Genomic DNA, 23,779 nt, shown 5'->3' with positions numbered 1-23,779 from the left:
AGCTCCAAAGAACGAGCCCACAACACATTTCACCTCTGCTTGTGCTAATTATCTGCTGTGGGTGCAACAGTTGTGGCTTGCTACCTCTCAGTCCCTTAAATGCTCAACAAGAAGAGAACTGCGCACTTGCAACCTCCTTTCATCTCAGCAGTCTCCAGCATTCCCCTCCATTCTGCCTCCTCGAAAATTCTGCCCCAATGTCAGCTTTCAACATTTCACTGGGATCTGCCAGACACAGTGTGTCAACTCCACACAGCTGAGCAAAGTGGTTAAGGGCTATATACCGGCCCAGTTTAAAGCATATAAAACTCAGTTTTCTCATCTGTTAAACAAGGATCATGACCATATCTCCCTCATAAAATCTATTGTCAGTGTTAAATGATAATGACTGTGAAGTCTATAAAGAGTTGGTATACAATAAGTGCTCAATAAACGGGAGCTATTCAGAAATGCCTCCTTTTCTAGAGGACCACACAAGCACTTCTGTGGCCCGTAAGAGCAAAAGTGAATTGCTCCCACTCACTGCTGAGTAAATACCAAGGCATCACTAGTGGGTTTTGAGAATCTGGTTCAGAGCCACAGCCCTCTAAGAAACTGGGGAGGAGAGGAGAGCAGAGCCCCAGACCCTGGCCTCTCCTAAACACAGCTTGATGTTTGTTTGGTGGGTTTTCTTTTTCTTTCTTTCTGTTTTACATATTAGGTTTTGTGAACAATGTTTTTTTGGCTAAAAAAGAAGTTTGCAAACAACTGCTAAATCTATAAATGAGTGTAACAATTCAGGTACAATAGGGTACCCCCAGGTTCCACCTGGAAATATTAAAATTGCCCTCATTTTTGCCATCCCACTGCCTAACCACTTATAAACCAAGCTTAATTTGAAGACATTCAACATTCTCCAGTATTCAGTTATATTTACAAAGTAATTAAACACTGGCTAAGACACACAACAGTGCAGAACATTTATAATACATAAAAGAACCCTGATAATTCAACCTTTATAAAGAATAATCATAATGACCCTGCCCCTTGATATTAGAAACACAGTGATACCCTTCAATATGGCTAGCCCACCTTTCTAGCCTATGCTTCAGATACTGTCACCAGATTCCCTTTACTCTGAATAAACTCATTTCTGTATATTCCACCCACCGCCAAATCCATCTGCAAGGTTACAGCCAGCAGGTCTTTACTCTTGTTGCTATGGATTTCTGGAATATTCTTCTATTACTTCTCTCCATCTTCATTAAAATCATAACCATCATCTCAAACCTAGACTAAATTATTCCTCCTCTAGGAAGTAATTCCTGATACTCCTGAACAGAAGTGTTTTCTCTGTCCATAGCATTCCACGCTGTATTGTGACACTTTTTGTTGTTTATTATTAGTAGCCTGAGCGAAGCAAAACATTTTGATCACTGCCTTCACAATTAACGAATTTTTCTAATTGTCTTGGTATTTGCAGGCATGAGGTCTTTAGCACTGACGGGTTAACATCGAATACGACAGAAGACCAGGCATTTGAGATGAAGGGGTACTCACAATATCAGTCAAAATGACTAACAATCCAAGTATGTTATTGGTTAACTGTGTATTTATTAAAAATCACTTTGCAGTCAGGACATGTGAGAATTTCTTTTTAAGGATGTTTACTTTTCCAGTTAGTAAATGTACTGGGGTGGTTTCACTAAAACATAAGTCAGCCAGCTGTTTGTTTGGGTTCTTGAATTAAATGGTAAAAATACAGGCAGCTTTTACTCAAAGTACTCCACTTTAAACAAGGGAATCTGTTTCATATTTAAATGATTTAATTTTTTTAAAAAGAGCTTCAATATTTCATATAATAAGAACATCTCCTGTTCAGAACTTCAGAACTTTCATTTCAGATGGCATATGGCTCTCCCTCACCTATCTGATACCCTGGGGAAGCCGGAGCACTTAGGGGACCCGGGACAGTGTGTAATCCGACATGACGGCTGAAGGAGGGAGGGCTGACAGAAGCATCCAAACAGGTATCCGGGAGGGGGAGGGATTATTCTGGAGTCCAGGTTTACGCCTTATCTTTCTTTCGAGTCCACCAAAATGCTGTATTTCATTTGTCTTTGAGAAGACAGCATCCTTGGCATGAAGGTTTCACTCAGAGACAAACTGGACCCACCAAAGGCAAGCAGCTTCATGTACCTTAAACTTCTCTGAAATAGGGCAGAGGGTGTTTTTGCACTTCTGTCTCTCCAATTCTCTGTAACCCAGCATTAAGCTCCTGCTGGCTTTGTAGTCGGCTTCCCTTTCCCCTACATGGCGCATTTACGAGTTCAGCTGTGGGCCCTGTTAACTTGCCTCTGCAGCCTTTCTTTCCCCCCTAACACATGCGTACTTGAGCCGGGCTCTGGAGTGCTGACTGAGGAGGAACAATAGGAAGCTTTGAACAGGCCTCAGCCCCAGACCCAGTCAATATTTACTTCAGTTTGGAGCCACTGTTTTAAGGCTCCTTCCAAGCAGAACTCAACAGTGGGGAGTCCTCAAAGGATTCTACATTTTATTTTAACAAGGGGGAAGAGGGAGGTAGAGATAGAGTAAGTAGATTACTGCCCAAACCACTTCCTCAGAGAAAATAAGGGAGGCTGTTCAACAAAACGGGTTAGACTTTTCAATACTAATTTGCAATTTATAACAAGAAAAACCAATAGTCTTCCAACACTGCCTACTGCAGTCTTAAAACTCCGAATCAGGTTGCAGTGCAAATCCATTTAATGTGACCCCTGAGTATCTTGTAAGCAGGGGCCTGATCCAATCAACCATCCAGAGCTTGCCAATGTTTGCCTGTTCTGCCCGAAATGGCAATGTGAGGGCCCTAGGTGCATTCAACCTCATGACTGGCAAACGGGATCTTACGTATATCACTAATTCAAGCGTGGCCTAAAATGAGGTTGTGATTACCAAACAACCTGAATGAAGAGTGTGCGATGGTAACTCCTAGTCTATGTGTCTGCTATCTTGGCAATATTGGGAAGGCGACTGAGCTATGGCTTTGAAGAGAGTGACTGGAGAAAGTCACAGAGACTCTCTTCGCACCCATGAGGGCAGCTTACTCCAGGATGGCAGGTGGCAAAGGGGACGGAGAGGTATGGATAACTGGTTCTAATACTGTATCAGAATCAACAGAGTTTGGCCGTGGATTCACACTGCCTTTTGCTGAGATAAATGTAAAAATGTTCCCTTTATTAAAAATGAAACTATTTAACTGTAAATATTTTTTGTATTTGCCTAGTTGGTTTAAATTTTTTTTAAGTCATTGGTTATAAAACTCATCTGACAATTGGGAAATTTTACTAAAATGATTACAGCTATATAAAATTACTAGCAATTTCAGTTAGCTACCCAAGGAAAGAAATTTGTAGTTGTCTGCTGTAACCAATTACAATGCTCATTATTCCATTCAAATCAGTAAGTTGACTTTGTTCTTTTTGCTCAAAGACCTATCTGTACATTACATTCACATTTGGCAATATTTCTATAATATCAATGATAAGGTCAAATGATCTAAAAGATTAATAAGAGAAAATGAAGAAGATTTACAACTGTTCAAACTTAAAAATTCTTTTTTTTATTTAACCAATAGTTGGGGGGGTTATCCAATAGTGGGGGTGAGGGTTTAATAATATGGGTAACTGTTGAACCACACTGTGTTGTATACTTGAAACCAAAAGATTGTATATCAATACCTCAATTTTAAAAAAATGAAAATTCTAGTTTATTAGAACCCTGATATTAAAAGACAGTTCACCATTACCTATATTCTAAACATTAAATAAATTGACATAATTTGGCATTTCACAAAGAGTGAAGAGAATTCAAACCACCCCCGTCCAAAAAATATGAGGCAAAAAATTAGGTATACTAGGGTGGCCTGTTCTATTATGTTTGTCTAAATTCTTCAACTGCACTGAAATATGTTCAGCTCTAATCTTTCCTACATGATTTGCTGTATTAATAAAAGTAAAATAATTAAAAAGCAAGGCAATCCAATCATTTCAACATCTTAAGCAATTACTGGATTGCTATATACTCAATTTGATCAATCAACATGTACTCCTGTGAAGAAAATACTGAATCAGTCTAGATGAGATGAAGTCTCTGGCTGATACTTTCTGATACATAAGAGCATAAACAATTATTTTTTTAATACTACAAAGTGTCAAAACTTAAACTTCTTGACTACCCTTTTGCCAAGAAAGGAAGCCTGAAACAGGAGGCATTGCAACTATTCATCAGACACTGAATCCAAGTAACATAAAATTACAAAGTTTTACACTTGAAATAAACTCATAGCAAGCTCACTCCCTTGACAAATCTTAACTTCCAATTGGGCAGGACATAAGAAACCCGCTTTTCTATGAAATGATACAAGAGCAACTTAGGCCAGTCAGCATTCTGGTGAGCATAGTAATTCTAAGTATTAAAGCACAGTACTTTAAGGGAAATCATTTATGCAGAGTTATCCAAGCTCTTTCAAATAATTTTGATATTGCTAATACTAAACTCAGTATTTTTATTGCTACTGGCCAAGTGCTGCCTCAGCTGTCACTAAATTTCTAGGTACAGCACATAAGGATCATTGATAATTTCCCTCATGAATTACTTTTTTGGTGTTGGTGGGGCAGCATACGTGAGGTTTACACCTCCAGGAGTAAAATAACATTATAAGACAATTATATATGATTACAACTTTAAAACAAGTAACATTTGCTATTTGCTATTCTCGTAAATAACTATAAATGGAAGAAGTAAACGTGCTTTGAATAACCACCAGACAATACTACAGGAAAGCAGCCCTTTGACAGTAATGTGTTACTCAGGTTTCAGTGCACTAAAATAGGTGTTCCTTGACAAACTGTTTCCTTTCTCAGCTAGATGCTGTTATGATCTATTTGTGTTATTAACATCAATGGGTATAATTAATATGTACTAAGTTTAAAAGCAGTCGATAACTGCAGTTTTTTAAGCACAGAGGCATCAAAAGCCTAAACCCTGCTCTTCTGGCAATAGCATTCAGAAGAATCCAAAGATCCCAGAGACAATCAGGCTACCTGTAAGGAACAATCCCAGACAGGCATTTATCTGTTTTAACAAGCTCCTCACTGAAAATATAAGCATTCTCCAAGAGGATGTCAGTATTCATTAATTTGTCCTTTGAGATGGAGATATATCACTATACCTGTGAAGTCCAAAGCAGAATATTAGAATTTTAGAAGTCAATGAGGAAACAATACAGAAGAAACAAACTCAGAGGGGATGAGAAGGCATTAAAAGTAAACTTGACCAACTTCACAAAGGAGATGCAAAATTCCTTTCTGGGAAGAAGGCCTTAGCTCATCTGTCACTCTTTTTGCACATTTTAACTCTTGAAGAAATCATAAGATAAAGCCTAAAATGTGAATTCCTTTAAAAGAAAACCCAATGTGAATACATAAATCATATCTATCAGAAACAACATATATTACAAAATAAAACAATTCATCTATCTTCTAAAGTCAACTCTGATGATGCTCTGAAAATAAATTTGTTTGTAGCTTCTGTGCATCTTACAAATACAGAATTATGAAGGGAGATGCACCAGTACAAAATGAAGCGACACCCTCAATTTCTACACCTGTTAAAATAGTTTTTAAAGTTCTGTGACAGATACACTTTCCTTTAAATTTTCACAAATCCGAGGGAGACATTGTTTTTATTATGCTCATTTGTTTATGAGTGAAGACAGGCTCGGATTCATCACTTTGAACAACACACGAATTTAACTAGATCTAACAGAACAAAAAAAAATTAAGACAACTGAAAAATCTAATGTGATGTAGGTTTTAGATATCTTATTCTTTGAGCCCTTGTCTATATAATACCAAACACTATTTGAAGTTCATTCAAAAAAAGCTGCTATTAGGAAAACTCAAAACAAAAAAGTACATGAAGTCAATGCTTTTACTTTATGCAGTCAAAACAATCTATCAATGTACACATATCAGTGTGTATAAGAACTTGGTTACAACCTATTAATCTGATGACAAATCATTGTTTAATAACCTTAAATAAAGCCCAATGTATATATATTTTCCTTTTTTACAAAATGAAGGGGAAAAACAATAATTTGAACTATTTAACATCTTCTACTTTACCTAAACACGGCAATGGCCACAAATCTTAGGTATTTCAACTCCATTTTGAACAAAGCCATTCCTTAGAGATATGCCAATGACTTCATTTTAATTAATTAAATCTAAATTTAATAACCTTCTAAGCACATAGTACACCTCACTTAGGAGCTTCTTAGGCGCACAGTCAGTGAAGATTCTCAGATTCCTGCATCTATGATCATTATAAAAGTAGAAACTTTAAGTGGGTGTCACCTCACAGTCATTTTCCCAGAACACTTATTTACACCATGGTGACCATATGAAAAACAATGTCTTGATTTGCTATTCTTAATAAAATGGATAGTTCTTACAAAATGTTACCAAAATCTATTTTATCAAGGTTTTAAATGAAAAGATTTGCTTCCGTTTGATATTTTACCACAAAAAAGTATCAGTGAACTTAATAAAAGGATACTTAAATTAAGAGTGTTTACCATCCTCTCTCTCTTTTTGTTTTTATAAAAATATAGCTGACTGACAGTAGAGTTTCATCTTTCTTTTTATAATCATTCCATAAAGGTACATTTCGGTTAAGTAAGTCTACTTACTGATGCTTTAAAAGACTAAGTTCACTTAGAAGATTAGTATTACTGGGTTTAAACACACAGAGTGAAGAACAGCAATAACAAAAAAAAAATTTTTTAAGGCAATTGGGGAGAGTGATGTGAATTTAATTCACTCCATCCTTTATTTGTTACTACAAGCATCACATAAAATCTGTTTCACAAAAGCAAATGATACATACGGTGTGAAAAAAGTAGAAGCGTATAAACAGACTTAGTATTACCTGGGCTGTAGGAACAATGATTTCCCAAAGAGGACACAAACTCAGAATTTTAGGGCAGTAAGGTACTTTCCCCCCAAGCCTTTTATAACTCCACTGGAAGTGTAAGCTCCTGAAAGCCATGCATAAGAAATCCGGCCAGTGGAAGCAGAGAAACTGTTAGTCATCTTCTATACTGAACTTAAAATGAGTATTTTGGGTTCATTTAACCATACAGCTTAAAATTGGAAATGTTAAAAAATCTGTTTCTGAGGTGTAATTCTGGCATTGTCACATAAAATACATCTGGGGAGGTTTTGCAAATAAATATCCTGCGACATTTATGACAGGATCCTCCTTAAACTTTTCAGACCAAGGCAGTATTTCCACTCCAGTGGAATTTGTCTATAAAGAGCAAGACTTACAACAAAATCCCTGGCCTATTACTTTTGTTGGTGGTGTATTCTTAATGATGCATAAACCTCGATGTAAAAATCTATTCTATTTGTCTGAGATTTGAGGGAAAGTGGCTAGAAATGAAGAACAATAGGTCTTAAGACAAATTATTTTTATCCTGCAAATACTTCACCACATTAGAAATTGTAGAACTACACAGGAAAGTTCGGGGCAAATCCAACCAAGTCCTTGATGAGCAGCCAGAAGTAATCTCTCTCCGCACTGACTTACCTAGAACCTTGCTGCTCAGACTGTGGTTCACAGGCTACCTGCATCAGTATCGCCTGGGAGCTTGTTAGACATGCAGGATGTCAGGGCCCCGCCCCAGACCTACCGAATTAAAATCTGTATTTCAACAAGACCCCCAGAGGATTTGTGCCCATTAGAGTGTGAGAATCAGAGATCCAGAAATCACTACCCAAATGCTTCATGACGCAGGGATATTGTTTATACTGTTCCCAGTTACTGCAGTAACTCCAGTACAGAGAACAATACCTGGCCCACAGTGGATCCTTGGTAAATACTTGAAGAAATCCATATATGAAGATTTCTTATAGTATTTTTTACTTCTACTGTGATTATGTGCATGAAATTCTTATATCTGCACAAAACCATAAGTAGATCCCTAAGAGTACAGATGTCTTATCTCTGAATTCGTCTTATGCCTCTCAGTGTTCACCCATATCACTCAATATTTTATCAATTGTAGCTTTCAGATAATCAATATAGGAATATATAATTACTATTAGATATTAGCTGTAACACTGACTTAATGTGAAAACTGTGGAAAAGTAAGTTCAAAATCAATGTATAATTCCTGAATTCACCAGTTTGGCTTCAGTTTTAATTGTGGTAAAGAGAATTCACCCAAGGAATAAAAATAGTAATGGAAAACATTATATAGGGCCAAGTCCTGATTCTATGTGGTACCAGAGAACAGGGATAGCATGGATGATTGAAATCCAAAATTGATTCCAAAACCTCATGTTATTCAACAGCCTCAAAGTCTTTTCTTACCAAATCTCATACCAAAGCTGCTATTCAGAAATGGCATTTTTTAGGTTTATTTTCCTTCTCAAATCTACCTCTAGTAAACAGGCTCAGAAATAGTGAAATGGTCAAAGCTTTCAAAAAAGGAAAGAGAGTAACAGATCTATACAATAAATAAGCTAAGTGATTAGTCCTCAAGCAGATATTAACACAAAAATCTAGAGCTAAATAAAGAAATAACAACGTGTAAAAGAAGTAACTATAAGAAATAGATCATTAATAGCACAGACATGTATCAATAACAAGGCCATTACCAAAGTAATATCCAAAATAATGAGATACTCAGAGTTATGAACACTCGTGGTTCTCCCAGTCATTATAAAGAAGGCCTACTAAAGCAGGGACCCTCCTCAATAAAGAACTGCTTTGTTTCTTTTTAATTAACTGAATTAGATTGCCCTCTATACTTTTTTTTTCTTTTGCTTCAGGGAACTAGAGTTTAAAGTTAAGCCATCAGGTACGTCTGACCCCATATGTACATATTCATATGGAGTATCATACATACATATACATACCCCCAACAGACATACACACACACACACACACACACACACACACACACACACACACACACTCTGCCATGTTGTTGTTTTCCCAAGAGTATAGTTGACAATGGTGATAGCAGAGTGTGTAATTAGTTTTCATTGTCCCCCTGACAGCTATAGTTCCATACAAGCCCCTTTTCTTTTTATGTTGTAAATGCTATGGAAAAAATACACTAATAACAGGCATTTAATTATGGGTCCAGTAACCATAGTGGGAACACTGCCAGAAGAGATTGGAACCTCTGGGACAGCAAGAACATATTTGCAGGGGAGGAAAAAAGTTTTGTTCTTCAATTATAGTAATGCTCAAACTATGAATGACAGGCATATGATAGAAAAATTTTGAAGTTTTCCCCCAAGTCTATATTGACAATAAAGTAGGTATACAATGCTACATCAATACTAAAACCAACTATCATATCTCTACTAAAATATTCATAAGAATAAAGACATTGCTTATTAATATAGGAAATAATCTTTAAAGTAGCTTTATGTTTTGATACTAACAGTGGAACAAAGATTTAGTATCAAATTTTGTTTTTTGCCTTGCTTTTCAAAGACAAAAATTAGCACTTGTAATATCAAATATCTGGGTGCTAAATTCCCTGAGGCTTACTTTGTTTTATACAGTATTTAAAATAAAGCATCCCCTCCCCTAAGTTGCTGTCATGGCGGCCACCAGATCTGTCACTGAGGTCTTTTCTCACCTGATTAATTAGTAATTGGGAGACACATTTTGGCAGCTTTCATTTCCCTATTATTTTCTCTAGTTTGACACAAAACCCTGTCAGAATCACCACTATTTGAACTGTACCCCTCTTAGTGCAGGGTCACTAAATTTTAATAAATGGAGCCCCTGCCAGAAAACTACCGAAATAGGCATAAAAGTTTATTGAAGCAGTAACAGTAAACAAATATATGAAGAAAACACTGAATGCCACAGTATCTAAAACATTAATGGTTCATCTGAACCCAGGGGTTATTGGCAAGACTGCAGAGCAGAGTCTAAAAGAAAAGCCTTTAACAAAAACCAGTGCTTTCATCTGTCTTTAAAACAAGTATATACATAAAGCAAACACACTTTGGTGCAGCAGAACCGAATATCTGAGCCTCCTCCATTATCCGAGCCTGGTGAATAAATTTATCGGGAAGCAAAGACTGATAGTGACTACAGGGATACAGAACCCATCCAGAAGTCATGAGAGCTCTGTCTGTGCCAAACTAAGAATCATTTTTTCAGAAAAGGTAAAGTAAGGAACTTAAAATTGAAGCTAAAAAGACTGATACTTCAGAGAGCTGCAAATAGCTACAGAATCAGTTTCAGGTTCTCCATCTCAAAGTGTCAGCCCCTTCAGAAAAGATCCTGCTATGACGGTGGCTCGGGACACTTGTGTACCATGGCAGTGGCCATGCTGTGTGGGTCAGAGGTCACAGCTTCCACATTCCGACATCTGTCTGTATTTTCTTGCCCTGAAACAACAGAAGGGGAACTAGGCTCATTTGCTCCTACTTTGTTTAACCTAATTGTTAAACACAAAAGATCATTTCTCTGTATTTTGTATTCTTTTCTTTTTCTTCCCCATTCCCATTTGTCTCCATAAAACTAAATACCATAAAAACTGAACCGAAACCCTTTAAGTTATTAAAGTTCAGTAAATGGGACAACGCTGTGGATACCACTGGCATCTATGGAAAGTGAAACATCAAGTATCATGCCTGCCACCATTAAAATCTAAATAACAATTTGAACTATAGTTATCCAACTAAAATAAGTCATAACTTGATTTTATTCAAACCACAAAACTGCATTTTCAAGAAGAGAAAACACTTTCATTTATTTTTATAATATGTATTTCCATTGTAAGAGGTAAAAAGCTAATTGTTAATTATAGTTTCTACATATATAAATAAGTCACTAATAAAACTTGGAGTGGGACACTCTGACAACTTAGAAGAAAAAACAATAGTATTTGTCAGCTCATTTTAAACAAAAAGGTCCCTTTCTCCTCATTCCCAGTTATCCTAATCTTCATCAGCCAGTCAAAGAGAAATGGATGATGGATACCAGAGGAAAGCTTTTCAGTACAAAACCCTCAACTTACACCTGGACTTTAATAAGGAGTCTATGAGATACATACACATTCTTAAGACGTGTTTTTCACTGCACCCACCAACCACCAAATCCTACTTCTAAGTAAGAAACTGAAACAATCTGACGTTCAGAGTTTTCTATCTGCACCCAGTGTAATCAGAATGACTGAGTCAGGTTACTTGGAAATTAATTTAAGGAGGTTCTGTTTTTACTGCAATGCATGGGAATAATGTTCTCAGATATCATCAAACAGATGCAGTAGCAAGAAATGTAGTATAAATTTTTGGTAAAGCTTACTAGGCCACATGTTCTTCCAAATGTATTCAAAAACACAAAGCATGGTGGAAAATGCAACAGACTCAGTTGCTCTACTCTCTTCATTTTTACTACCACATATGAATTTTCTTCCAAAATAATTTTTTATAAGAACCCACAATAACAGTTTAAAAATGAAATGGTGAGAGCCTATATTTCAGGGACAAAGACTCTGACTTCATATAAGCCTTCGTAAAACACTCCAAATGCTTTATTTTTAAAGATATACATTTTTATCAGTACCTCTTACTGAAGAAAGATTCCTGATTACCGCTGAGAAATTTGGGAAAAAAAAATTCAACCAACAAATAAAAAGGACTACTTAGTATGGTCAGAAAAAAGAAATCAAGACTTGGGGGCAAGGGGAGTGACAATAGGGGCTACTGATATAGTACTTTGAAATTAACAATAAATTATAAGCTTAAGAGAAAAAGACCTATGTAAACATGGAACAGCCCAATATTTAACATTAAAATACAATATGCCTGGGTTTAAAATATATTATTACTAAGTTAAAACATCCTTTTCTGTCAACTAAATACAAGAAGATAGTATTTTAGTGAGGTCACAAATAATTTAAGAAAGAGGTTTAAATTTAGAGCCCTCTGCCAAAATGATCAGAAAGTGGTTTAGTCCTTTTCTATCATCCATATTCATTTCCGGACCATTTTCACGAAAGAAATAAAGTCAGTCTTAAAACAAGATGGCTGCTTCTAAGGGGGAAAAAACCCACTGATATGACTGAAAGCCAAACACCTAGCTTTTCTAAACTGGGAAACAAGTACTTAGACCTATTTTTTTTTCTAATCTCCAAGTATACATTCATATACTTCCACATGTAAACCTATGGATTACACTGTGCAGCTATTTACAATTATTAATAGCAAAGCAATTTTTTAAAAAAGGTTTAATCTTTGTATGCTAATAACTGTCCAATGCATATATGTGGAGATAGCACATGACCCAAATTCTGGCTTATACTTCATACAGGAATCATCATCATTAGTCACAAAACCAGGTCACCTGATCGTCACAGTAGAAATAATATTGATACCTTTTATTTCTTAAAGAACTCAATCATAAAATCGCCAGTAATATCCTGCTACAAACATATCAACTGTATATGGCTTTTTAAAGTAAATGACCTAGTAACTTCACTGTTAGACAATTTCTCCTTGAACTGCACTTTGCTGACCTTCTCTGGTGAAAACGGCAGATTTGACATCCATGTGACATACATTTAAAAATTAAAAACATTTTCCTACATTTTGAGATAATTTTTAAATAGATTTTTTTTTAAATCACTCCAAACTATTTTTATTTCTCACTTGAGTGGAAAATAAGACCTGACAGTAACATTTTCTTCAACCTGTCAACTGTCAATTGTATGAAGGATGTTTCTAAAGATGACAAAGGCTTATTTTTCCTTATTGAAAATGATAGAATTCTACCTGAATGAAAGCTGAGCTAAACAACACTGTGGAACACTATCTCGCAGCAACGAGCTAAGTTAACTAAGAGTTTTTCACTATTTTCAAATAATGTTTTTAATGGAAACCTATGGCTCACTCTGAAAACTATATTTAAAAGCCTCAAGAGTTTATATCCACACACATTTCAGATTAGAAAATAGTGCACAGATTTCAGTTCTTTACAATAAATCCTTCCAAGTGCAGTAAGGAGTACGGATTATCATGAATACTAAGATATAAGGAACTTTTTATGTTTACAGTCAAAACTGTACATTATACTTACAGTACAGAAACACCTGCATTATTATTTCTTAATTTTAAACTAAGTGGTTCTGTGTTCATTGTGCTGCCTTCTTTATGACTGACTTAACCTTGAAAACATAAATGCAGACAAACTTAAGAGCAAATAGATCTCCTGGTAGTGAGTAATATCCCATTCAAAAACACTAGAAGTTCAAATTAATCACAAGAAACTTTTCTACAAAGCAGCTCAGGATACAGGTTGAGAAGCAGACTAAAATATAAATCTAATAAAATAAATCAGGCCCTTAAAAGAGACAGTAATTTATTGATGTTTAGCTGTCTAAGACCACCAATGTTAAGACAAATTACTAAAAGTGAATATTAATACCTCATTTCTTATACTCCTCTTTGAGGTTCTGATACCTGTGTATGAAGGTGTTATCCGTCACAAATGATCAAAAGGCAATTTCTTCTCAGTCTGAAAGACTGATCCTGACTGAATATCCTGGGTAAGTGGCAGGGCCTTCCTCACTGTACTTAGGGACCTACAGGCTTCCTTTTCAACATGAACATTTTAATCAGAGCTGCCATTTTAACAGTTTGTATACTGTTCCTGAAAAGAAAATTGATAATATGTAATCAGTCAGTATAGATTAGTTCATTACTTAAAATAAAATATAGCTTTTTAAATCCTCATTGCTATGGAAATTATTCAAAGCAAACACAAAAAGGGAGTTGAGTGGCATCTTGGAAGATAACTTAAGCAAACGATTTATATGGGGAAAAAAATCACTAAGCAATAGACCAATGTACCTATAAAGCAAATGTTCTTAACATTTTCTTATGGTTTGTTCATTTTATATTTTAATGTTTTCCTTTTCTCAAAGGTACATTCTTTTGGCAATACTTTCCCAAGCTTACAAGGGTCAGGACCCCTGAAGGACTAATTGTATTCATTCATTTTCTTGGCCCAGCATGAAGCTGGTAGCTTGCTTGGTTCATAGCAACAGGGGAGAAAAGGAGATGCTCATCTTTATCTGTCCCCATCCAACAGGAAATCAGGCCAATAGACAGCAAAGAAATGACTGCTCAGAAGGCATCCTGCAAGATTAAATGTCAAGAAATTCACGAGGTTAATTTGCCCCCAAATAACTAAGTGCTCCTTCCAAACCTGATCCTCAGCCTTCAAAGGTAGAAGCATCTATAGCTATTGACCATTAGCTAGAACACAAATGGCAATAAGAGATTCATTCAGTGAGCCAAAGATTTAGTTAATACCACTAAAATCAACTAACAGGGAGTAATGAACTACTAAAGGCTCTCTCTGATTCTTTCATTCACAAGGAGTTTATTGACCTTGGTCTCACACTGGAAATGCCAAATTAGACTGCACAGCCAAGTGTGCCTCAAATAGCACTGATGTTCCAGTAACCAAAAAAAAAAAAAAGACATTTGACTATTTCTGATAGCTTATTATGAATATATAATAGAATGAAGGAATTGGATGGAACACTTCAGTAGCTAATTTTGCTTTTCAAACTTTTATGGAAAACTGGCCAAAAACAAGAAGCATACTTTTCTTTTTACAAATCCATAGACAGAAAAAGAGGGAGTGGGAAGATTCACTTCAGGTCTCCAATAAATGGATTAGGATAGAAATATGGGATATAAATCTCCACACACTGCTTTATTTTTATCCAGGTATTTACATAATTTGATATACATATCAAAATAATAAAATTGCCCCATCACATCTAATAAAATGATACATTATTTTGAGACTCAGAGTTAACATTACAAGACTCTAAGTAGTGTCTTTTACTTGAACAACTTGTATGTTTCTAACATATATTATTTTAAACATCTAAAATTTCCAAAAAAAAGTTAATTCTTTACAAGTTTGGTGATAAAACTCATTCATAACCAAGATTAACTTTCCATCTTGCCTCAAAACAAATTCTTAGACTTAAACCAAACTGATTTCATTTATTTGTCAATAAAAAAGGCACAGTGCTAGTATACTGGTATACATATAATAAAGCACTGATGGCACAGATTTTTTTAAATGCAGTGTATTTTGAAAGAGGAAAAAATACCCAAAGGATTATGATTAAGGAAAAAAAGTTACTATTTCTCTCTACTTAGCCACACATATACAACCCTTACTGACAAAAGGATTTGGGAGTGCTGACCTAGAATTCACATCACTTTCACAACTCCAAGATTACATGTTAACAAAACTAAATGGTGTCAATTACCTGCTACTCTAACATGAACTGTTTAATTTACAAGTCTCTACAAGAACTGAAAAAATCCAAAGAAAACATATGATTAGGTTAAATTTTAGTAAATCCTGGATGAATTATAGAGATATCTTTTCCTGTAAGATAACATTTTAAATGGAACCAAAGCATTAAGGGAGGAGAATCAGTATTCTTAAAGTGTGCTGGTTTTACCTACCACTGTATTATTTTACTCTTCCATCTATTAATGTCAGCCAGGAGGTGATATACTTTATTATCTTAGCATCATTTTGGCACCTGGTCAAAATAATCCCAGAAATTTTCAATATACAGACAGTGTTTAAAAGAACTCTCTCATAGGATACCAAACTGTTTATAGCTTGCTTCAGATTAAGAGGCATGTTCATAACATTGAGTTTTCTCTATCTTTATGAGGGTAGCTACAAAGGGAGAATGAAAATGAAGTTTTATTAATGAAAGTGTTTTGAAAAATTACTAAAAGCTTTTTATATTCTTAAAGAAATTAAGGAGAAATAATCATATTCTTCTTCATTCCCATTTTCATTACTCAAACTTACTTAGTAACATGTCCATTCAGAATTCAGTATAACACTAAAAGGATCATTTTATTACTCTATTCTAGGTGAATCTCAGACAACTTTTCAAATTGTTAAAGTACATGGAAGATACATTTAAACAAGTGTTATCAGATATTTCCATTCAGACTGATAGTTTTCAGTTGCTAATTCAGAGATTTGTGCCAATTCAACACATAAAATCACTTTGGCTCACTGCCCAATAAATACTGGCAACTAAAGTTATCAGCATTTGAAAATTAAGTATCTACTTCCCAGAAGTGAATACCTGGGAAGAGATACTCTAAAAGTAAAACTATCTGACAGCAAATAAGTTTAATATTTTTTCCTTCTGTGAACCTAGATCACTGGGTGCTTATAGTATCGATGGAGTCAGTAATGAAATCCAATGTAGCCAATAAACTCCAATGACTATTCAAGTTACAAGGTAAGATATTTAAACCCTGTGATCAAACTTGATTCTATCTAAACATGATTTCAAACTGACATCCATTAGTATAAACAAAATAGTATTTATTTCATTTTGCCACAGTATGCGTTAATATCAGCTTAATATGTCCACTAACTTTTCTTCTAAGAGAAAAACAATTTAAACATCTATTTAAGTTGGAATTAAAGTTTCCAACTTTTTAACAAAAAATTGAAGTCTTCTGATTATTAGTTTAGCAAAATGTTAAGATAGGATTTATGTAAAAACAAGATGGCTAGCTTACTTTATAAAAGGATAATGTATATGAAAGGAAAATGTAAACATTGAATTTATGAAATTTAGTAAACTTCTGCAAGCTCTCTGAAATATTTCTTCACTATCCTTTGTGATAAACTGTTTATTTTGAAATATTTATTTTTCATTTGGCTCCTTTTAAATTATATCCAAGCTGACTTTTCTTAAGGCATCAGAAAGCATCATCTTATTCTACATTTCAAAGATAAATCTGCCTACCAGTACCTACTTTTAAAATCGTATTACTTTTTAAAGTAAGTTTTACTGTGATAATATATGAAGATAAATTGAATCCATAAACCCTTAAGAATATTAAAGTTGGAGTTGAATCTCTGGTGGGCGGGCAGGGGGAAGGGAGTACATCATTCTTTCTTTTAATCATTATCAAATTGGAAGGTATTTCCACAAATCTCAAGTTAGAATACTGATGAGAATACTCTTGGTATTTTAAAATTCTACAGATTAACTTTGTCTGGGCCAGTTCAAAGCAACCGTGGCATCCTGAGCAGAAGTTTTCTATAAGCAGGGCAGATCTATTAAAAAACATGACCTGTGACAAAAATCAATGTGCTAATCTCAAACCAAACAACAGTATCAAAAGCATAAAACAGAGATAACCTAAGATAAAATGTCCTCAAACTAACTCAGACTAGCATGACAGGTTAAAAGGAGGGGTTCGGTAAGGGTGTTCCTGATTCTTTCTGTTTTAACCCGGGAAGACTAGAACACCCAAATACCCAAGTAAATAACTACAGTAAGGAAAAGATCACACTGTGAAGTTTGGAATGGGAAAGAAAAGACAACCACCAAGAGCAAAATGTACCAAATTCAACTAACCAATTTCACTGTTGTTTGATTTAGAAAGGCCCTCAAGTTTAAAAATATAAATTCCTCTGTCTCATATCTGCCGTGTAATAAAGCCCAAAGGAGAATAAAACCAACCTACATAATGAGCCTTGCTTTTAACACCATCGCAACTGGAAAGCTTGCTCTATTTGTCTTGTCAGCTTTAATAAAAGGCATCTCCTCTGGCAGGATGGCTTCTCTTTCTTTTCCTAGTAGTGGCAAGTGGCATGCCAAAGAAATAGCCTCCCATTCCACCACCCACCTCCAGGAGACTTTTTTTTCTTTTTAGTCAAACTTCCATGGATCTCTCCACTTCTGCCAGGCGGTGCAATTAGGACTTGGGCGACTGGGGTGTGCCTATCTTCCGTTTTGCAGCAGAATGGGGACAACACTCTCTCTGTTCAGCAACCGGAGGACCGCTTATAGGGAAATCTGTCCATCTTCATCTGGGCTGACAATACTTCAAGCGGGAAATCCCTCCCCTAGCTCCACAACTAGGTAAAGAGCGAGGCCGGAGACGGCCACGCCGAGGAAGGAAGCGGTGGAGGCGCTCCCTTTCTTCAGGTGCGCTAGGAGCGCAGCAACGGTTACAAACTCTCCCCCAGGCCTCCCGCTTGTCTCTTCCCAGCTTCCAGTCCACGCCAGGGAAAAGCCTGGGTTTAGGTATAATCGACGCAATTTCTCTCCTAGGCGGGCACCGAGACCAGTCCACAGCTGGAAGCTGGCCTTGGCCCAGAGAGGCAGAGCAATGTGGGGCCAACTGGGCCGACTGATGCCCACAGGCCCAGGAGAAAGTAGGGCTCGGAAGTGCTTTGGATCGAGGGGTTCGCCCGGCGCTCTGGACCCCACCCACCCTCACCCTCACCCCGCTTGCAGGGTCCCTATACAAAGGACGTCCCAGGATGGCCACGGTCCAGCAAGCGCACTAGGGCGGCCCCGGGCGCCTACCTCCTAGCCTCCCGCAAACCCCGCGAGCTTCGGGAACGCCCGCAAAACGGGGCCAGGTAACCGCGCACGTTCCTCCGGCTGCATACCGCCAGGCCGCGGACGAGGGGCCCCCACCTCCTGGCGCGGCCAACTCCAGCAGGTCGCTCCGCACCCATGACGTAACCCAGCGTTAGATCAAACTTTCTGGCACCTTGAGCCCAACCGGGAATGGACGGGGTGGGAGAATCCTCTCCACCTCCAAGCGCGCAGGGCGCGGACTGACCCAGGGACCGCCGGATTTCCATGCAGTTAAGAGGAAAATAAAAACCTAAAGCTTCCGCTTCCCAGATCTCCTTGCTTCACCCAGTCCTTCGCTCTCTGAGCTCACAGGGAAAAGGAGAGAAAAAAAAATTTTTTTTTAACTTTAGGGATGTTTGGCGGGTTCTCTCCGCAGTCTCTGCGTACCCTGGCTCCAGGAGCGAGTTCCTGGCGGCGCACACCCGGGGCTCCCGGTGCCCAAGCCCTGCTCTGGGATCAGGATGCTGGTTGGGGCTGGGAAAGCGGGTTAGTCTTGATTCCCCGGCTCCCGCCTTTTCCAAGTCTCCCAGCGCTCCGCAGAGGCACTGGGATCTGGGCAGCCCCGAGGACTCCCAGGGGCGCCCGGCCTCTCTGCTGCGGCTTAACAAAGAGGGGAGCGACGAGCGAGCATCCTGCAGGAGCCGCGAAAGCTATCTGCGCCCGAGCGACGCAGGCTCCGAGGGCGCGCGCCGCTGGCGGCTGGTGCGCGCTGATCCCCGCCGCCGCTTCGTCTTCCGCAGGGCCGCGAGGCCCGAGTACCCTCGGCTCTCCGCCCCCATTGCCTTACCTGGGGTTGCTGCTGTTCCAATAGACGGCGTAGCGGTCGGCGACGGCCTTGGAGCCCGGGTCCTGGCAGAACACACACATCCAGAGCACCAGAAACACCAGCGTCAACATCTCCACGTGCAACATCACGCCTGGCCAGCGGCGGAGCCCCCGACGCGCCACTCCGGGGAGAAAGCAGGGATCCGGAGGGAGGGAGAGAGCGAGGGAGGCAGAGAAGGGAAGAGAGAGCGAGCGCGAAAGCGGGAGCCAAATAAATATGAATAAATTTAAAAAACGAAGAGGAGCGAGAAAAGAAAGTGGCGCACACCAAGCTGGGGAGGGGGAGGAGAACGAGAAGAAAAGAATGCGGTGGAGAGGAGAATAAAGACAAACTCGTACCCCCGCTGGAGGGTTGGTTCAGGAGGAAATTAGGAATCACAAGATGGAGAGAAGCGTGCGTGTGTGCGGTGGAGGCGGCGAGGGCGGGGAAGGGGTGCCAAGCTGTTCCGAGCAGCGGCAGCAGGCCGGTCACCCCGGGAGAAGGAGGTGCGCGCCGGGCCGGGCGGCAGCAGCGCGGGTCGGGGCAGGCGGCGGCGCACGCTGCACAGTCACCGGGAGTTGCGCGCCGAGGCCGCGGGGAGACATACACTGGCCCGCCGGGCCCGGCTCAGCGTTGGCGCCGCGGGCTGCTCACGGATCCGCCGCCGCCCAGGGCCCGCGCACTGTGCCCCGCTTCGCTCCAAGTTACTTTAGCGGCCGGTGGGAAACTGCAGGAGGAAGGCTCCGCGTGGATGGGGATTACGCCTGTGGACCCCAGGAGTGTGAGAACTCCTTCCCCGCCTCGTCTGTGCCTTAACCTGGCAACCCTTGGAAATCTCGCAGGAGTCTAGGTGCTGCGGCTCCGGGCGGTGCGCCGAGGAAGGGTGGGGATCCGAAGCCAAAAACCTAGCCCCGCCGGCACCCTGGAACTGGTTAAGCAGCAGCTAAGCTAGTGAGGAGCAGTGGTGCCTCGCAAACCTCAAAGAAAAGTTTGGCTCTTCGCGTCTGCGGGCAGGTCCCCCGGCGGAGTAGACTGCGGCGGCGGCGGCGGGAGACTACACCCAGAGCGCTGGCGGAGCCTCGGCGACTTCTCGCGCGCGGTGCTCCTGCTCGGGCGTGGGTGCACCAGGGTGACTGAGGAGCGCAGGTTACGAACCAGACAGCCGGGCGGAGCTGGGGTGCCCAAAGCCTGCAGGACGACGCCAACCCAACTGCTCGGCTGGAGACCACGAGGGGAAACAATCACTCTTAAATGAATCCCTCCAACTCCTTGGACAGGCTGGTGTCAGTCCCCGGTTGCCTTCTTGGAGCAAGACTGAGCCCACAGACGCGGTGCCAAGAGCCCCGGTGAGCCCTCACAAGTCTCTCCGCGACTCCGACGTGTCCGGCCCCAAGCCCGGCAACTTGTCGAGATGCATCAATCAGTTTGAAATGGGGAGAGAGAAAAAAAAGAGAGTACGCAGAGCGAGTGGCACTTCCCCGATGACTACATCAGAAAACCTCCCCGATTCTCCTGCAGCTGCTCCTCTTTCCCTCCTTGGGCACAGCAGCAACAAGAAGTGAAAACCACCAACCGAATCCTAAAACCCCTACCAGGCGGGAAAATAAACTTAAGAGCAGCAGCACGAGCAGCCCGGGAGGGATGGAAACGACTGGCGAGAAGTGGAAAGGAGTAAAAGTCAGTTTTGCAAAAGAGAAAAAAAAAAGACAGAAAAAATGCTTTATGGGAAAAATCTCCTCGGGCACGCCCCCTCGTTAATGACCTGCGTGTACAGCCGACAGCAGCGGCGACCGAGCCGCAGCCGCACCAGAGCGCGAGGCCGCGCGCGTGAACGTGGCCGTGGGCGGTGCGGCGGCGGGGGGCCGGCGGGAGCGCGGGTGTGAGCTCCGGACCGCGCAGGGGGAGGTGCCGCCGGCCGGCGCCCAGCCACCGCCGCTGCCGCCGCGGCCGGGGTCATGTGGGCTGCGTTTTTTTCTCTCTTTTTTTTTTTTTTAATGCAGTTTACTTGGAAAGAGGGTGGGGGTGGCTGGAGCAGCCAGTCAGGGAACGGCCTGCTGTTTGCTTACAGGTCGGGATTTTCTGTCCCCCCCTCCCCTCTCTTTACTCCAACAGGATTGGTTTGTTCCACGAGAAAGAGGCGTTTTCCTAAGCTCCTTTCCCCACGCCTCCGACCCCTCTCCCTTGGCCCCACCTTCCAGAAACCTGACTAATTGAATTACTGGGAGTGCCTGGGCGCCCTCTTCTCCGCCCAAACCCAGCAGCTTAGCGTAACCCTTTGGATGCTGAATTCTGTTTGGGCTTAGGAATGATTTGACATTTTTTAACCTGAGAGTGGGGTCTTTCCATTACAAAGGAATCGGTTCCCACCCTGTAGCCGTAGAGCCGAAATCTCTCTCCCAGGCCCCTCAGGTAACCAAAAGTCGCAGCAGACGGGCTGGCTGGGAGCCTCAGTAAATACATGTTCTTGTAAATCTCTGCTCTGTGCACAATGCGCATTGCCCTGCTCTGGGTTATCTGGAAACCTGATCATCTCTCATAGTGCTTTTCAACAACCCTCTTCCTACCAGGGATTTAAGGGTTCATGAGCAGGAAGGAAGACTTTTCTTTCAAGTGATGCTCGGAAAACACATTTTTTTAATTGAGAAAAAAATCACAGTGTAAAGTGATTACAATTCAGTGGGAACCTTCAGCAGGGAGAAAATTAATGCAGAAGGGAAGCCCCTCAGAAATGTCTTAACACCTTTTACATTTCAACCCGGAGGTGGTTCGCTGCCCGCTCCCCAAAAGATAAAAATGCTTTAAAAGAACCCTGTGCAGGCGGAATCGGAGGTCGAAGGAGTTCCTTTATTACCAGAAAATGCCTCGCGTACACGAACTTCTAGAGCATATCGCAGCGACTGGCTCCCCAGCCTCCACCGAAGTGCGACTGCCTGACAGCTAGGCAATCCCGGCGCCTCGGGACGCGTCCCCTGTGCTCCAGCTCCCGGGAAGCTTGCCAGGCGCCCAGCGCTGCGCGGTGCAACCGCTCGAGACTCGCCCTTACCGGCCTCGAAGGGCTCGGGCCTTCGCGGTATTATTCTCTCTTGCGCTCTAGGGAGTTTGCTGCAGCGGTGTAAAAGGCTGATCCCAAGAAAGCAGTTTAGCTTTGCTTCCAAACCTGCCTGTTCTCCCTGTACTTACTAACCCAATAAAATCAACCATCACGTTCTCTCTCCTGTGCTTTCCAGTTGTGGAGCTCGGGCTTTCCAGGCTCTTCTGAGTCGTTTGGAAGCGTCCAGACGCCCTCCAGTGGTGGCCCTGCAATCCGCACCCAGCGGGGGTGTTGTCTACAGCTCAGCCGGGATTGAGTTTGATGGAAAATCTGGGGTTCTGACCAATAAAGACTGGAGGAAAAAGGAACAGTTCACTAGGCATGGGATTACCTGGATCTTATGAGCTCTTGCCTAAAAGTTGAGTAGTTTCTCAATTACAGAAAATTTTCCTACCTGAAGAGATCCTGAAATTGTCCTAGAGAAGTAACTCTGCTATTAGTGACTAGATACAAATGGCAATCTGTAATTATAGACTCCAAGACAGACCACCGTCCACAATTTAATATATATATTAAACCTCAACCACCTCAACCTCCCAACACCTCAACCACCTTCCTAATTTTATATATATATATATGCAGAATATTAACACAAATGCTTCTCTACTATCTGTATACTTTACAAAATTCCAGCAATGAAAAGAAGTGGGAAAACTTGAGCTAGGGAACTACAGGATAAGCTTTTATTTTGTACATCAAATTTTTATTTTAATATGTTTCTAACCCCTCCCCCACTCCCGTCTTGCTGATGTTCGAGTTCTTAGCCTATTTTTGGGTGCTTTCGTTTTTTTCTGTTGCAAAAAGGCTGCATTTCTTCCCTCAGCCTTGCTGATAGGGGCTCAGGTTTTTCAGAAAATATTCTGGACCCTTTTAAGGGACATATGTATCTTTGGAAATAAGAGAACTGATGACTCTTGGGGGAAATGCTGATCCTCATCAGTCTTTCTAGTCTGGGAAATATCAGGTATCAGGGAATTAGCAAGCTGGCTTCCTGTGACATCAAAGTCAAAGGAGTAAAGAAAAAGAAATTATACCCACTTATTTCCTATTGAAACACATACTGTAACCAAATGTGAAAATTCAACATATCAAAAGAATATGGACATCCCAGTATCTTCAATAACTCTAAAGTCTGGATAGTCCCATTTTAAACAGAAAAAAAGTCATGCATTACGGTCTTCCTTAAGTGATTCAAGGAGTTGGAATAAAAGTTAATGGAATTTGCAAATGTTCAAAATTTAACTCAAATGTCTATCTGAAATAATTCATAAAGTCAAATCAAGTGCCTCTTTCTGAGATTATATACCTAAGTAGTTACTGATAGACACCTAAGTAATAACTAAGCAGA

The 23,779-nt window shown here is 40.3% G+C and overlaps 1 protein-coding gene across 2 annotated transcripts in view; it reads right to left on the bottom strand.

Annotated features, from left to right (window-relative positions):
• The window catches only part of EFNA5 (ephrin A5), a 270,974-nt gene extending 249,488 nt beyond the window's left edge, over window positions 1–21,486 (bottom strand). The window contains exon 1 of one of the 2 annotated variants that reach the window (XM_036886918.2): window positions 19,323–21,486. In XM_036886918.2, coding sequence (XP_036742813.1) covers window positions 19,323–19,447 — 125 coding nt within the window. In that variant the 5' untranslated portion in view covers window positions 19,448–21,486. The remainder of the gene's footprint in view (window positions 1–19,322) is intronic. The other variant, XM_036886916.2, reaches the window with a different exon arrangement.
• Window positions 21,487–23,779: the final 2,293 nt, after the last annotated feature.

Source organism: Manis pentadactyla, chromosome 2, assembly GCF_030020395.1.
Source record: "Manis pentadactyla isolate mManPen7 chromosome 2, mManPen7.hap1, whole genome shotgun sequence".
Taxonomy (NCBI): Eukaryota; Metazoa; Chordata; class Mammalia; order Pholidota; family Manidae; genus Manis; species Manis pentadactyla.
Note: the sequence above shows the minus strand (reverse complement) of the source record. Positions and strands in the feature narration are given on the sequence as shown.